At 43.5% G+C, this 15,734-nt stretch overlaps 1 protein-coding gene across 1 annotated transcript in view; it reads right to left on the bottom strand.

Moving 5' to 3' along the window:
• The window catches only part of PYGB (glycogen phosphorylase B), a 53,888-nt gene that overhangs the window by 23,831 nt on the left and 14,323 nt on the right, over positions 1 to 15,734 (bottom strand). The window contains exons 2-3 of the mRNA XM_082645509.1: positions 11,740 to 11,841; positions 841 to 919 (exon numbers count right to left, since the gene is read on the bottom strand). Coding sequence (XP_082501635.1) covers positions 841 to 919; positions 11,740 to 11,841 — 181 coding nt within the window. The remainder of the gene's footprint in view (positions 1 to 840; positions 920 to 11,739; positions 11,842 to 15,734) is intronic.

Consider the following 15,734-nt stretch of genomic DNA (forward strand, 5'->3'; position numbering starts at 1 on the left):
AGAAACATATGCTGCGCTTATAATTTTTGAAGAATTTAACTTAAATTCTGAAAACATAAACACATACACACAACTCACCCAGATAAATTTTAGGGCATTTGCTCCCTTTACAAAATGACAGCTCTCAAAAGGGGCAGTAATGCAGAATGTATCACTTTAGGGCCCCGTACACACAAGGGCAGCACAGAACTTGATCATCTCTGCTCCAGAAGCACTGTGCCCAAAAGCCTCGAAGGACACAGTGACATCAAGTCTCACTGTGACTGCTGTTTCCACTTCCAAGCTCTTAATCCAGCTCCTTCCCCCCCATAAAGGCTGGCGAAAATAATTAAAACAGAAAAAAACCCCACAAACTTCAAACTGGGTATATTCTCAAATAGGGTGGCCCAAAGGAGCAGTAGCTCCAAGAGAAACAGCTCTGCTATTTTACAGCAATCTGTTTACTGTAGTAAAGCAGGAACAGTTGCTTTAAGCTGGGCTACATTCATAAATTGTGCGTGTGTGTTTCTAGCCCTCTGTCTTTCTCCCAGTTACTGGCTGTGGAGGTGGTTCGTATCTTGCAAACCCCTCCTGGCACCAGTTCCCCAATACTGGCAAGCCTGGTCACCATAATTAGGAAGCGCCCTTTGTGTGAAAGAGAATATATAATTTGCATTTTTTCCCCTACTGGTGGCAAAGATTTTGACCCAGAGGACACACTGTCCCATCCACTCTGAGGGACCAATCTATCCCCACAGACCAGTGCTGGGAGCATGGCTGATCTTGGCCTTGCCACGTGCTGCTCTCTGACCAAGGCACTATGTCAGGAAAGGTCTGTCCTGGACAGGAGCCCGGGGTTACCTGCCAGCCTCCCCAAGCCTCCGTTCCCCAGGCCAGCATCCTCTTCTATTTCCTCCAGTTCTTCCAAGTCTAGCCCCAACTGTGAATAAAAAAAGGTAACATTTTAATATTACTTAATATTTTCCCTCAGCGATAGATGGAAAGATATTTAAATCTTATAAGCTTATATCAATCAAAGGTTAGAGTCTGCCTTCTTTTAGACTTGCAAATCCAACATTAAAATCTGGTATTAGGATGTGGAGAAAGGGGACCCTCCTACACTGCTGGTGGGAATGTAAATTGGTGCAGCCACTGTGGAAAACAATATGGAGGTTCCTCAAAAAACTAAAAATAGAGTCACCATTTGATCCAGCAATCCCACTCCTGGGCATATATCTGAAAAAAACTCTAATTGGAAAAGACATATGCATTCCAATGTTCATTTCAGCACCAGTCACAATAGTCAAGACATGGAAGCAACCTAAATGTCCATCAACAGATGAAGAAGATGTGGTATATAATCTACTATGGAATATTACTCAGCCATGAAAAAGAATGAAATAATGCCATTTGCAGCAACATGGATGGGCCCAGAGATTATCATACTAAGTAAGCCAGACAGAGAAAGACAACTATTTTATGATATCACTTATACATGGAATCTAAAAAATAGTACAAATGAACATATTTATAAAACAAGAACAGACTCACAGATATAGAAAACAAACTTATGGTTACCAAAGGGGAAAGTGGGGAGGGATAAATTAGGAGTATGGGATTAACAGATGCACGCTACCATATATAAAATAAACAACAAAGATTTACTGTGTAGCACAGGGATTATATTCAATATCTTGTAATAACCTATAATGGAAAATAATTGAAAAAAAATAAAACTGAATCACTTTGCTGTACACCTGAAACCTATAACACAATATTATAAACCAAGTATACTTCAATTTTTTAAAAATCTGGTGTTTAATCAGTGCATGAAAATGAAAGCTTCCAGGTATTTCAAAAGCTGCTGAATGACTTAAGAATTAACAGTCAAAATGAGACATGGTTTATTAGCCAGAGATACTGACTGCCGTGTTATTAACCTACTTACAGTGGACAGATTATAACGTGTATCCTAAAAAGAAGCCAATGCTTTTAGTAACTCTCTACTTTCCCATGGTCTAATGATATTTATATGACATCTTTTTTTTTTTTTTTGCGGTACAAGGGCCTCTCACTGTTGTGGCCTCTCCCGTTGAGGGGCACAGGCTCCGGACGCGCAGGCTCAGCGGCCATGGCTCACGGGCCTAGCTGCTCCGCGGCATGTGGGATCTTCCCGGACCAGGGCACGAACCGGTGTCCCCTGCATCGGCAGGCGGACTGTCAACCACTGCGCCACAGGGAAGCCCTACGTGACATCTTTTAAAGCCAAAACCTAAAAGCACTTTTCCTATCTATTCCAACTGCATTCAAACAATCTTGTGAAACAGATATGGTAGGTTAAACATCAGAGAGAAAGCACCTGATTTAAAACCATTCAAGAATGCAGATCTTGGGGCTTTCCTGGTGGTGCAGTGATTAAGAATCCGTCTGCCAAAGCAGGGGACACAGGTTCGAGCTCTGGTCTGGGAAGATCCCACATGCTGCGGAGCAACTAAGCCCGTACACCACAACTACTGAGCCTGCACTCTAGAGCCTGCAAGCCACAACTACTGAGCCTGCGTGTCACAACTACTGAAGCCTGTGCGCCTAGAGCCCATGTTCCGCAACAAGAGAAGCCACTGCAATGAGTAGCCCACGCACCGCAACGAAGAGTAGCCCCTGCTCAGCACAACGAGAGAAAGTCCGCGCAGCAACGAAGACCCACCGCAGCCAAAAATAAATAAATAAACAAACAAATTAAATAAAAGAATGCAGATCTTAAGGCTCTCAATTAGGACAGATGGATAATTGTTCCATTAATCTGTCTTTAGTGTATTAAACTTGACAAATTGCTTATTAATCACTTTTTTTTTTTTTTTTTTGGCCACGCCACATGGCTTGTGGGATCTTAGTTCCCCGAACAGGGATTGAACCCTCACCCTCCACAATGAAAGCACAGAGTTCTAACTGGTCCGCCAGGGAATTCCCTCATTAATTACCTTGATCAGTGGTTTCTAAACTTTTTGATTTCAGGAAGACCTAAAGAGTTACTGTTTATTGATATTATATCTATCAATATTTATCAAATTAGAAATTAAAATGGAGAAATTTTTTGAAGTATATATGAATTCATCTTAAAACAACAAACCCATTACATATTAACAGAAACAACACTGTTTAATGGAAAATAACTACATTTTTAAAAACAACCAAAAAATAATGAAAAGGGTGGCAGTGTTTTACATTTTTATAAATCTTTTTAATGGCATTCAATCTGTGAAGATATCACACACAATAGAGCCTCTGGAAAGCCTACTGTACATAGACTCATACGAATAAGAATAAATAGTTCTGACTCAGAGGACCCCTTGAAAAGGTCTCAGGGACCCCGGGGGTCTCCAGACCACACTTTGAGGACCTGACAAACTGCAAAGGGTGGAAGCTAAGTTGTGAGAAAATTAAAAACATTAGTCATAAAGAAATGATTTAGTATCTATTAAATCAAATGGTATTAACACATATAACAATCTGATTAAGATTTCAAAATACTGACTTCCAAATTTCAAATTTGAAATTTCAAAATACTGACTCCTACAGCAATTTCAAAGAGTGTGTTCCACCAAAACATTTTGGGTGTGTGGGGGAGATAGGATGTACCTAATAACACGTTACCACCTCAACATTAAGAAACGTGCTTAACTGCCACATTTTCCAAACCTGACACTGGAACCTCTTACTCCTGACACGTCTCTTAGCTCAGAGACCAGACACTCAAGGAAGACAGGCCCAGGGTGCATGTGGCCAAGATGTTTTGCTCCTTTACATTTTTACCTGGAACGCTGTAGGCACACCTCAGCCTAGGAAGGCAAATTTTGCCTTGATTTTGAGAGCATTCAGAAGAGGCACAGAAGTAGCTAATTGACACAAAGTCTAAAACCTTCCTGGGACTTCCCTGGTGGCGCAGTGGTGAAGAGTCCGCGCTCCCAATGCAGGGGGCCCGGGTGAGATCCCTGGTTGGGGAACTAGATCCCACATGCATGCTGCAACTAAGAGTTTGCATGCCACAACTAAGAGTTCGCATGCCACAACTAAGGAGCCTGCCAGCCGCAATTAAGACCCAGCGCAACCAAATAAGTAAGCAAATAATAAAAAAGGAAAAAAAAAAAACCTCCCTAAAGTGGGCTTCGGAAACAAAGACGGAAACTGAGCACAACAGAGCTCTCTTAACAACCTGACTTTTTCTTATTGAGTTATAACCCACAGACCACAAAAGCGAACAAGTCGATGGTTTTTAGCATATTCACAAAGCTGTACAACTATCACCACCCTCCAGCTTTAGAACTTCATCCCCCCCAGAGAGAAACCCCCTACTCAGCAGCAGTCACTCCCTATTTCTCCCTCCCTCCCTTTTCTACTTTTTGTCTGTATAAATTTGCCTGTTCTGGACATTTCTTGTAAATGGAGACATACAATATGTGGCCTTTTGTATCTGGCTCCTTACAATTAGAATACTATTTTCCGGGTTTACCCATGTTGTAGCCTGTGTCAGTACTTTTATCACTGTGTAGTAGTCCGCTGTATGGCCACGCCACACTGAAAGACACCTGGTTGTATTCACCTTTTGGCTATTATGAATAATGCTGCTATGAACATTCATGTACAATTTTTTGTATAGATGTATGTTTTCTTTTTTTAATTTTAATTTATTCGTGTACAGTTGATTTACAATGTTGTGTTAGTTTCAGTTGTACAGCAAACTGACTCAGTTATACATATATTCATTCTTTTTTAGATTCTTTCCTCATATAGGTTATCACAGAATATTGAGTAGTTCCCTGTGCTATACAGTAGGTCGTTGTTGGTTATCTATCTTATGTACAGTAGTGTGTGTATGTTCATCCCAAACTCCTGATTTACCCCTCCCCCCCCCACTAGAAGTATGTTTTCATTTTTCTCAATATAAACCTTGGAGTGGAATTGCTGGGTTACACGGTAATTCTATGCTTAACTTTTTGAGTAGCTGCCAGACTATTTTCCAAAGTGGCTCTACCATTCTACTTTCCTACCAGATGTGATGATGAGCTGCCGCCTCGGCATTTTACAGTATGACAGCCCTGCTCACGCTCAGACTCTGGGCATTTAGATAAGGACTCAAGCTGAGGATTCCCAACCCACGTCCCCACTTTGCTTTTCCCAGTAAAAATAACCTTTTAAAATAACCACTTAGAATTGGGCCTGAAACCACCTTGTAAGTACTAAGTGCTTACTGCCCTGCTCTCTATCTCCTGCTTGCCGGCAACCTGTGACAGAGGACTGCTCTTCCCCCCAGCCCCCATTTCTGTAAGCAACAAGTCTTGTGACTTTACTTACTTTATGTGATCCCAGGGTGTGTCTTTCCCCAAAGTGGGAGCGTGGATGCTGACCCCACGTGGGTGGCTTGTGCCTCCTCTTTCAGCTGGCCATAATTTGCATATTCTTAATTTAACACACTAGCTTCTCAACATAGCAGCATATGAGGGTTCCAGTTTCTCCATATCCTCACCAACACTTGTTCTCTGTCTTTATGATTACAGCCATTCTGGTCGGTGTGAAGTAGTATTTCACTGTGGTTTGATGTGCATGTCCCTGATGATTAACGACGCTGAGCAACGTTTCTGTCATTCTGTTATTTGGATGTAGGAATTCTTAATACATTCTGGATACTAGACCCTTATCAGATTTATAATTTACAAATATTTTCTCCCATTTTGTGGATTGTCTTTTAACTTTCTTCATTATGTCCTTTGATGTCCTTTGGCCAATTTACCTATTTTTTTCTTTTGCTGCTTGTACTTTTGGTGTCATTTCTAAGAATCCATTGCCAAATCATGAAGATGTACTTGTATATATTCTTCTAAGAATTTTATATTTTTAGCTCTTACACTTAGGTCTCTGATCCACTTTGAGTTAATTTTATATGTAGTGTGAGGTAGGGATCCAACTTCATTCGTTTGCAAGTAGATGTCTAAGCGTCTTAGCACCGTTTATTTATTCTTTCTCTATTGAATTGTTTTGGTGCACTTTTCCTTTAAAAAAAAAAAATCAATTGACCATATATGACACCAAAACCACAGGCAACAGGGACTTCCCTGGCGGTCCAGTGGTTAAGATTCCACGCTTCCAATGCCGGGGGTGCGGGTTCGATCCCTAGTCGGGGAACTAAGATCCCACATGCCGCATGGTGAGGCCAAAATATAAATAAAAAATAAAAAAAATAATAATGAAAACATTTTTATTAAAAAAAAAAAGCACAGGCAACAAAAGAAAACTGGACTTCATGAAAATTAAAACCTTTTGTGCATCAAGACATTATTGCAACTTCCCTGGTGGTCCAGTGGTTAAGACTCCGCGCTCCCAATGCCGGGGCCCCACGTTCGACCCCTGATCAGGGAACTAGGTCCCGCATGCCTTAACTAAAGATCTCTCATGCTGTAACGAAGATCCTGCACGTGGCAACAACGATCCTGCATGCCGCATCTAAGACCCAGCACAGCCAAATAAAAAAATAAATAATTTTTAAAAATCTACTATCTTAACCATTTTAAAAATTTATTTATTTATTTATTTATTTACTTTGGCTGTGCCAGGTCTTACTTGTGGCACAAGGGATCTCCATTGTGGCATGAGGGATCTTCAGTTGCGGCATGTGGGATCTTTTTAGTTGCAGCAAGCAGACTCTTAGTTGCGTCATGCATGAAGGATCTAGTTCCCTGACCAAGGACAGAACCCAGGCCCCCTGCACTGGGAGCACAGAGCCTTACCCACTGGACCACCAGGGAAGTCCCTAAATAAATATTAAATAATTTTTTTAAAAAAGGCATTATCAACAGAGTGAAAAGGCAACCCACAGAATCGGAGAAAATATCTGCACAAACTACATATCTGATAAGAGATTAATATACAGAATAGATAGAGAACTCCTAAAACTCAACAATAAAAACACCAAGCAACCCAGTTCAATAATGGACAAACTACTTGAATAGACATTTCTCCAAAAGAAGACATGTAGATGGCCAATAAGCACATGAAGACACTCAACATCACTAATCTTTAAGGAAATGTTAATTAAAATCACAATGAGACATCACCTCACACCCATTAGAATGGCTACTATTAAAAAAGAAAGAAAGAAAGAAAATGATAAGTGTTTGTGAGGATGTGGAGAAATTGGAAACTTTTACACTGTTAGTGAGAATATAAAGGGGTGCAGCTGCTCTGGAAGACAGTATGGTGGTCCCTCAAAAAGCGAAACAGAATCACCTTATGACCCAGCAATCCCACTTCTATATATACACACAAAAGAATTGAAAGCAGGGCTTTGAAGAGGTATTTGTATACTCATGTTTAACACCATTATTCACAGTAGCTAAAAGGTTGAAGCAATCCAAATGTCCAAGGACAGATGACTGGATAAACAAAATGTGGTATATACATACAGTGGACTATCCATCCAGCCTTGAAAAGATTCTGACATATGCTACAACATAGATGAGCCCTGAAGATATTAAGCCAGTCACAAAAAGACAAATATTGTATGTTTTCACTTATGTGAGGTACCCAGAGTATCAAATTCAGAGACAGAAAGTAGAATGGTGGTGGTCAAGGGCTGGGAGAAGGGGAGAATGGGGAGTTAATATATAATGGATATAGAGTCTCAGTTTTTCATTCATTCATTCATTTATTTGTGTGTGGGGGGGGCCACTCCTCATCGTGGTGTGTGGGCCTCTCACTATCATGGCCTCTGGGGGGTTAGTATATAATGGATATAGAGTCAGTTTTTCTTTAAATTTTATTCATTCATTCATTCATTCATTCATTCATTCATTCATTTATCGCTGTGTGGGGGCCACTCCCCATCGTGGTGCACGGGCCTCTCACTATCGCGGCCTCTCTTGTTGCGGAGCACAGGCTCCAGACGCGCAGGCTCAGTAGTTGTGGCTCATGGGGTTAGTTGCTCCGCGGCATGTGGGATCTTCCCAGACCAGGGCTCGAACCCGTGTCCCTTGCATTGGCAGGCAGATTCTCAACCACTGCGCCAGCAGGGAAGCCCTAGAGTCTCAGTTTTACAAGATGAAAGAGTTCTGGAGATGGACGGTAGTGACGGTGGCACAATGATATAAATGTACTTAATACCACTGAACTGTACACTTAAAAACAATTAAGATGGTAAATTTACATTATGTGTATTTTACCTCAATTTTTTTAAATTGGGAAAAAAATCAATTATAAATGTGAGGGTTTATTTCTTGATTCTCAATTCTATCCCACTGCTCTGTCTGTCTGTCCTTATGCCAGGACCACACCTGTAGCTTTGTAGTGAGTTTTGAAATTGGAAATGTGAGTCCTCCAACTTTGTTCTTCTTTCTCAAGATGTTTTAGTTAATCCTGATCTGTTGCAACTGCATCTGGATTTTAAAATCAGCTTGTCAATCTCTGCAAAGAAGCCAAATGGAATTTTACAATGGCAATGAGTCTGTAGATCAGTTTGGGGAGTCTCGCAATCTTTATTTTTTTGGCAGCGTGGGTCTTTGTTGCAGCACGTGGGCTTTCTCTAGTTGCAGTGAGCGGGGGCTACTCTTCATTGTGGTGCGGTGGCTCCTCTTGTTGCAGAGCACGGGCTCTAGGCACGCGGGCTTCAGTAGTTGCAGCACATGGGCCCTAGAGTGTGTGGGCTTCAGTAGTTACGGCGCATGGGCTCAGTAGGTGCAGCACCTGGGTTCTAGGGCACATGGGCTTCAGTAGTTGTGACACACGGGCTCAGGAGCTGTGGCTCGCGAGCTTAGTTGCTCCACGGCATGTGGGATCTTCCCAGACCAGGGATCAAACCCGTGTCCCCTGCATTGGCAGGTGGATTCTTAACCACTGCACCACCAGGGAAGTCCCTGCAATCTTAACAAGCCATTAACAGGGGATGTCTTTCCATCTTTAGGTTTTCTTTCTCTCAACAATGTTTTATAGTTTTCAGAACCTAAGTTTGTGTCTCTTTTGGAAGTTTGTTCCTAAGTATTTTATTATTTTTGATGCTATTTTAAATGGAATTGTTTTCTTAATTTCATTTTAGGATTGTTCAGATTGTTCATTGCAGGTATATAAAAATACAACTGATTTCTGTATATTGATCTTTATCCTGCAACTCTGCCGAACCCATTCATTTGTACCAGTACATTTTTACTAGATTGCTTAGGATTTTCTAGGTCATGTCATCTATAAGTAGAGATAGCCTCCTTTCTTCCTTTCCAATCTGGATACCTCTTATTTCATTTTCTTGGCTAAATGCCCCAGCTCCATCAGTACAATGTTGAGTAGAAGTGCTGAGACATCCTTTGGACAAAGCAGCAGGTTATACACAAGCTGGGGACACTCTACAGAACAAACCCAGTTTCAACCAATACACTGCAAGGCAGACAAGTTAAAAAAGAGGAAACGCTCATAGATTAAGAGAGATTTAAGAGATACATTAACCAAATGCAACTAAGTTTCTGAACATACTATTTAAAAAAATTTTAAGGCGATCAGAGAAATTTGTACACTGCCTGAAAAACTGATATTACAGAATTGTTAAGATTTTAGAGGTCATAATGGTATGACCCTATCTTTAAAAATATCCACTGAAATATTTACAAGTGAAATATTATATTTGACATTGGCTTAAACAATCTGGGAGTGGTGGGGGCATAAGAGAAACAAGACCGGCCATGACTTGGGCTTGAGGACTGGTGAAGCCAGGTGATGGTATGTGGAAGAAGTTCATCATAACAGTCACTCAATTTCCATATATAAAGTTTTCTACAATAAAAAAATTTTAAATGTGTCCCTGATAGCTCAACCAGGAGATAGTGGCTTCTTCTGAATTTCTAGTTTTTAGAGTAATCTGCTCCCAGAACTAGCCCTGGGTGATGCAGTGGCAGCATGTTTTATTTCTGACACTGCACTGTAACTGGGGAGCCTGGAGGGAGGAGGCCTCCAGCCCTGCATCACTGACAGTCCCACCCACAGCGTCTGGTACCTGCCTTGTGCCTGGAAGGAAGGCAAACGTGTGCCCGAAGATGCTCAAGGTCTGTCATCGGGGAAACGTTTCAAACACGAGCTTCATTAAAAGCTAAATGGCGGGCTTCCCTGGTGGCACAGTGGTTGAGAGTCTGCCTGCCGATGCAGGGGACACGGGTTCGTGCCCCGGTCCGGGAGGATCCCACATGCCGCGGAGCGGCTGGGCCCGTGAGCCATGGCCGCTGAGCCTGCGCGTCCGGAGCCTGTGCTCCACAACGGGGGAGGCCACAACAGTGAGAGGCCCGCGTACCGGAAAAAAAAAAAAAAAAAGCTAAATGGCAAGTGAAATACCATTTTTAGGGAAAAAAAATGTACAGTGTTTAAAAAGATATATGCCTCCCTGTGTTTTCTAAGTTTCTACAATTAACATCTTATTTGTGTAGTGAAAATTATAAACAGGGAATTCCCTGGTGGTCCAGTGGTTAAGACTCTGTGCTCTCCTTGCCAAGAGCCAGGGTTCAATCCCTGGTCGGGGAACTAAGATCCCACAAGCCTGTAGTGCGGCCAAAAAAAATTGGCTTCAGGAATAATAAACAGCCATTTTAAGTAAATATTTTAAAAACATTATAAACAGATAATGCATATTTATGGTATAAACATTCCCTAAAATATTTACTATCTGTAAGAATTATATACAGAGAAAATGTTTCAGAAAATGAAATGCTTTATACGACTGTAAAATCCACTGTTCTGTGGTCCTTATAGACATGTTCTAACATTCACAGTCAGTAAATGAAACTCAAATGACAAATCACCTGGGAGGATAGCCTCCATCTTTTTAGATAACTGTGAGCCTAAGGTTCCTATTTGGGGGAGTCAATTTTTTTTCCAAGTTTTTATTGTGCCAACTGAAACTACCTGCCCCAGATGCTTGGCTCCCCTAAGTCCTGGAGGGGAGACAGGAGCCCCTGTGATGCCAGGGCCTGACAGCCACAGGAGGCTCACACCACCCTGCTTCCAACAAAGCCCCCAGAGCACCTCCCACCCCAACACCAAAACCAAACAAAAGCAAAGGCAGGGGCAGGTGCTGGGGGAAGGAACGACTCTGGTGAGGACCCTTCCACATGCGTGCAGAGGGCAGGGGTGCTGCCCATTCACACTCTAGAAATCCTACACTGAGCGTCCGGTGCGGGAGGGAGACAGTGTCTACAGAGGGGGTACACTCACAGTAAACAGACACGGCCATTCCAGCTCTGCCCTAAAACTGCACATCAACTGTGAAAGGGTGAGGCCTCTGAGTGAACAGCTGTCAAAGACGAAGCTCAGGCAAAGGCAGTGTTTACTCTGAGTAGGGGAGAAAGGGCAATTTTATAACTAGACGGCACGACCAGTGTCTTGGGGTGGGAGGGGGAGCTGGCGGTGGGTCACTGGCTCAATAAAGTGGAGAGAAATGGGACAATACCAGCCATTTCTGCCACGTGGTAAACCCGCCTGGGGTTGGGGTACGGAGTGCAAAGGTCTAGAAGCGTCAAGCCTTGGCATCACAACGCACCCCAGTCCTTGCCCTCCAATGCATTAGCTCCCATCCACTTGTGCTTTCTCCCCTTGAGCAGGAGTGTCGCCCACCAACCCATTCTCCCCGACGCCCGAGCCATTTCTCCTGTCCCAGATGGCAGCGCTCACCTCTGCAGGGCCTGGATTAAGACCCAGTGCCCACGAGAGGCCACCTAGCAGCCTGGCCCCAAGGACCCATACCTGATAGATGGCTTCGTCACAGGCGTTCTGAAGGCCCAGGTTCACCATCGTGTTCTGTAGCGTGCGGCCCATGTAGAATTCCAGGGAAAGATAGTAGATGCGCTGAGGAAGCAAAAGGAAGCATCTTAGATTGTGCATTCCACCCCACACACGAGAAGGGTCCGGTGCCGAGAAGACCTTCTTAGGGACTTCGCTCAGTCAACCCTACACTTACCTGCACATCCCTAAAATGGGCTCACTCCCTTCAGCCTTGGCCAACCTCAGCTTTCCAGGCGCAGCCCCCCTAGTGGGGGCCCCTCGAAAGTAGTCTGTTCACTGCCCTTCTGGGGGTTTCCATCCAAGGGGATGGAAACGAACCACTGCCTGAGGTAGGGAGGCAGGGAGGGGCAGTAGTGGGGAACAGACTCCCAGGACAGGCAGAGCCAGGTCTGAGCTTGGCGGGGCCTCTTCCCAGCCACGCCCTCGAGGAGGAGACCACATCGCTCACATGGGGAGAAACAGCCCTGCAGGATGAACAGCTTCTGATACCTGCACTAAGTACTCAGTGCAAACAGCACGGTCAACACAACAGGATAGACGGATGGACACGTCTACTTCCACCTGCTAACTGTCTGCTGGCTTTGGGGGACTGAGAGGTAAACCTCCGTGTAAACGAGGTGACGACCACTAACACTTGCTGCGGGCCACGCAGGGTTCAACACTTCCCGCGCCTGGTGCCATCTGCCCACACGACCACCCAGTGGGCCACGGGAGGCACTGGCAGAGCTGAGATCTGGCCCGCAGAGTCCTGCTCCCATACAGGGCTCCATGCTGCCTCCAGCTGTCAAGAGTAAGGCCTTGGGACTTCCCTGGAGGTCCAGTGGTTAAGACTCCACGCTCCCAATGCAGGGGGCACGGATTCGATCCCTGGCTGGGGAGCTAAGATCCCTCATGCCACACAGCACGGCTAAAAAAATGAAATAAAATAAAACTAGAACTCTCTAAAAAAAAAAAAAAAAGAGTAAGGCCTTGATGAGAGAAGGGAAAAACGCTTCCCTACAGAAGAATTCTGATTAATAAACGCAGAAGGAATGGGAGGAATGGAAAACCACCATGAGAACAGCACAGTAACAGCTGCTCAGGTGACCACCGAGGCTCTAGGGACTGACTGGATATTCTGCACAGCCCCCCAAGTGTCTCCCCCCAAATAATCTTAGTCACCGTGATGGTTTTAGCAGATGCCCCCAAATTCTCTGACAGCCTTCACTCCGGGAGGTGGTGTGCTGCTCAATCCCCCTCCCGCTGAGGGTGGGCTGCTCATGGCAGCTCCCTTCCGACAAACAGTCTGCAAAGGGAAAACTGCAAATTCACAATTTTGGATTGTGACGACACCTTCCCCACATGATCAAGGTTAACTTCACCAGTAACATGTCGGGTGATACGCTGTCATGAGAAGGGGACCTCGCCTCCACGGTTTTCTTTCCAAAACTCCCAACCCCAGACTGACGGTGAGAAGCATCGGTCAGACCCAAAGTTAGGGACGTCTGTGGAACTGCCTGACCAGCCCCTGTCAGATCTGTCAAGGTCACAGAGGACAAGGCAAGACCAACCACCACTGCAGATAGAAGACTACGGAAATAGGACAACTAAATGCCCTGAGGACCCTGGATTAGGTCCGGGACAGAGAAAGGCCATCAGAGGAGGAACTGACAGCAAGTGCTGAGCCAGCGCTGACTTCTTAGTTTTGATACCTGTGCTGTGGTCACTCAGGATGTTACCATTGGGGGCAGCCGTGGAGGGCACGTGGGCATGCTACACTCTATTTGCAACCCTCTGTCAATCTAATATTGCCTCTAAGTAAAACGTAAAAGAGCAAAACCAGGCCTTGAAAAGGTGTGTGTCTGTGAGCTGTGCACGTGCACGATGACAAGAGAGGTCTCAGTCTCAGGTGTGAATCAGGGGAGAGTGTTGGCTGCACTACGGTTTTACCTTTCCTGTAAAATGTCCAAAATATGCAATCTAAAACATCTATTTCCCTATGGGCTGCAGAATGCAGGGAGAAGAAAGGCCTGGATTCCTTCTCCTCAGGCAAGAGGGCTGCTGGGGCCTGTGCACTTCACGGAGACACCTGCAGAGGGCGACCTGCTGAGCCCCGCACCAGCAGCTTCGGAGCCCACCATTTGGGCAGAGACACGCTGAAGGTGCTTTCTTATACCTTGTTTAGAATTCTGACCAGCAGCTGACCAGAAACATCTGAGGAAACCTGGTGACCGTCTGCCAGCCAACAGCCGTTTTAGTGGTGCTGCCCTTTGGGTTTTTCCAGCAGCATTCACACCATCACTTCACACTTCACTGTAGTTGTTCTTAAACTACTCTCCTCAGAGCCAAGAAGCAGCCTGAAAGGATGGGCCAGGTAGAAAGAGGCTCCCAACTTGCAAAACACACAGGCAGGGGACCTACGTACATGGAGAGACATCCCATGTCAATGGATTGGAAGGCTTAACGCTGTGAAGATGGCAATAATCCCAAAATGATCTACAAATTCAACACAATCCCTGTCAACATTCCAGCTGGCTTCCTTGCAGAGTGACAAGCTGATCCTAGCAGTCAGATGGAAACGCAAGGGGTCTGGAATAGTCAAAACAATCTTGAAAAAGAAAACAAAAGTGGAGGACTCACACAAATCTCAAACCTTACTACAAAACTACTGTCAGTGAGAGTATACTGGCATAAAGAACACACAGAGCAATGGAACAGCACAGAGAGTCCAGAATAAACCCTCACATTTGTGGTCAACTGATTTCCAACAGGAGTGCCCAGATAATTCTGTGGGGAATAGTCTTTTCAACAAATGGTGCAGGACAACTGGATATCCACAAGGAAAAGAACAAAGTTGGACTCCTCTTTCATACCATATGCAAAAAATTAATTCAAAATGGATCAAGAACATAAATGTAAGAGCCAAAACTATAAAACTCTTAGGAGAAAACATAGGGGTAAATCTTTGTGACCTTGGATTAGGCAATGGTTTCTTCTGACATGACATCAAAAGCACAAGTGAAAAAACAGATAAACTGGACTTCATCAACATTTAAAACATCTGATACAATTAAGAAAGTAAAAAAGACAACCCACAAAAAGGGGGAAATTTTTTTTAATTAAAGTATAGTTGATTTACAATATTATATTAGTTTTAGGTGTACAACATAATGATTCACAATTTTGATAGATTATACTCCATTTAAAGTTATTATAAAATATTTCCCTGTGTTGTACAATATATCCTTGTAGCTTATTTATTTTATACATAGGGGTTCGTACCTCTTAATCCCCTACCCCTATCTTGCCCCTCCCCTCTTCCCTCTCCCCATTGGTAACCACGTTTGTTCTCTGTATATTCAAGCCTATTTCTGTTTGGTTATATTCATTCATTTCATTTTTTAGATTCCACATATAAGTGATAACATACAGTATCTGTCTTTCTCTGTCTGACTTGTTTCACTTAGCATATAATACCCTCCAAGTCTATCCATTCTTCTTTTTATGGCTGAGTAATATGCCACTGTGATATACATATCACATCTTCTTTATCCATTCATCTATTGATGGACACTTAGGTTGCTTCAACATCTTGGTTATTGTAAATAATGCTGCTATGAACACTGGGGTGCATACTTTTGAACTAGTGTTTTCATTTTCTTTGGATGTATATTGTTTTATGACTAGTATTAAACTGTGTATACTGACCACATCTTCTTTATCCATTCATCTGTTGATGGTCACTTAGGTTGCTTCCATATCTTGGCTATTGTAAACAGTGAAAATATCTTTTCAAATTAGTGTTTTCATTTTCTTCAAATATATACCCAGGAGTGGAATTGCTGGGTCATAAGGCAGTTACACTTTGAGTTTTTTAATGAACCTCCATACTGTTTTCCATAGTGGCTACACCAATTTACGTTCCCAGTGTAGGAAGGTTCCCTCTTTTCCACATTCCTGCCAACATTTGTTATTTA

This window comes from Mesoplodon mirus (assembly GCF_964341445.2).
Source record: "Mesoplodon mirus genome assembly, chromosome: 15".
NCBI classification, from domain to species: Eukaryota; Metazoa; Chordata; class Mammalia; order Artiodactyla; family Ziphiidae; genus Mesoplodon; species Mesoplodon mirus.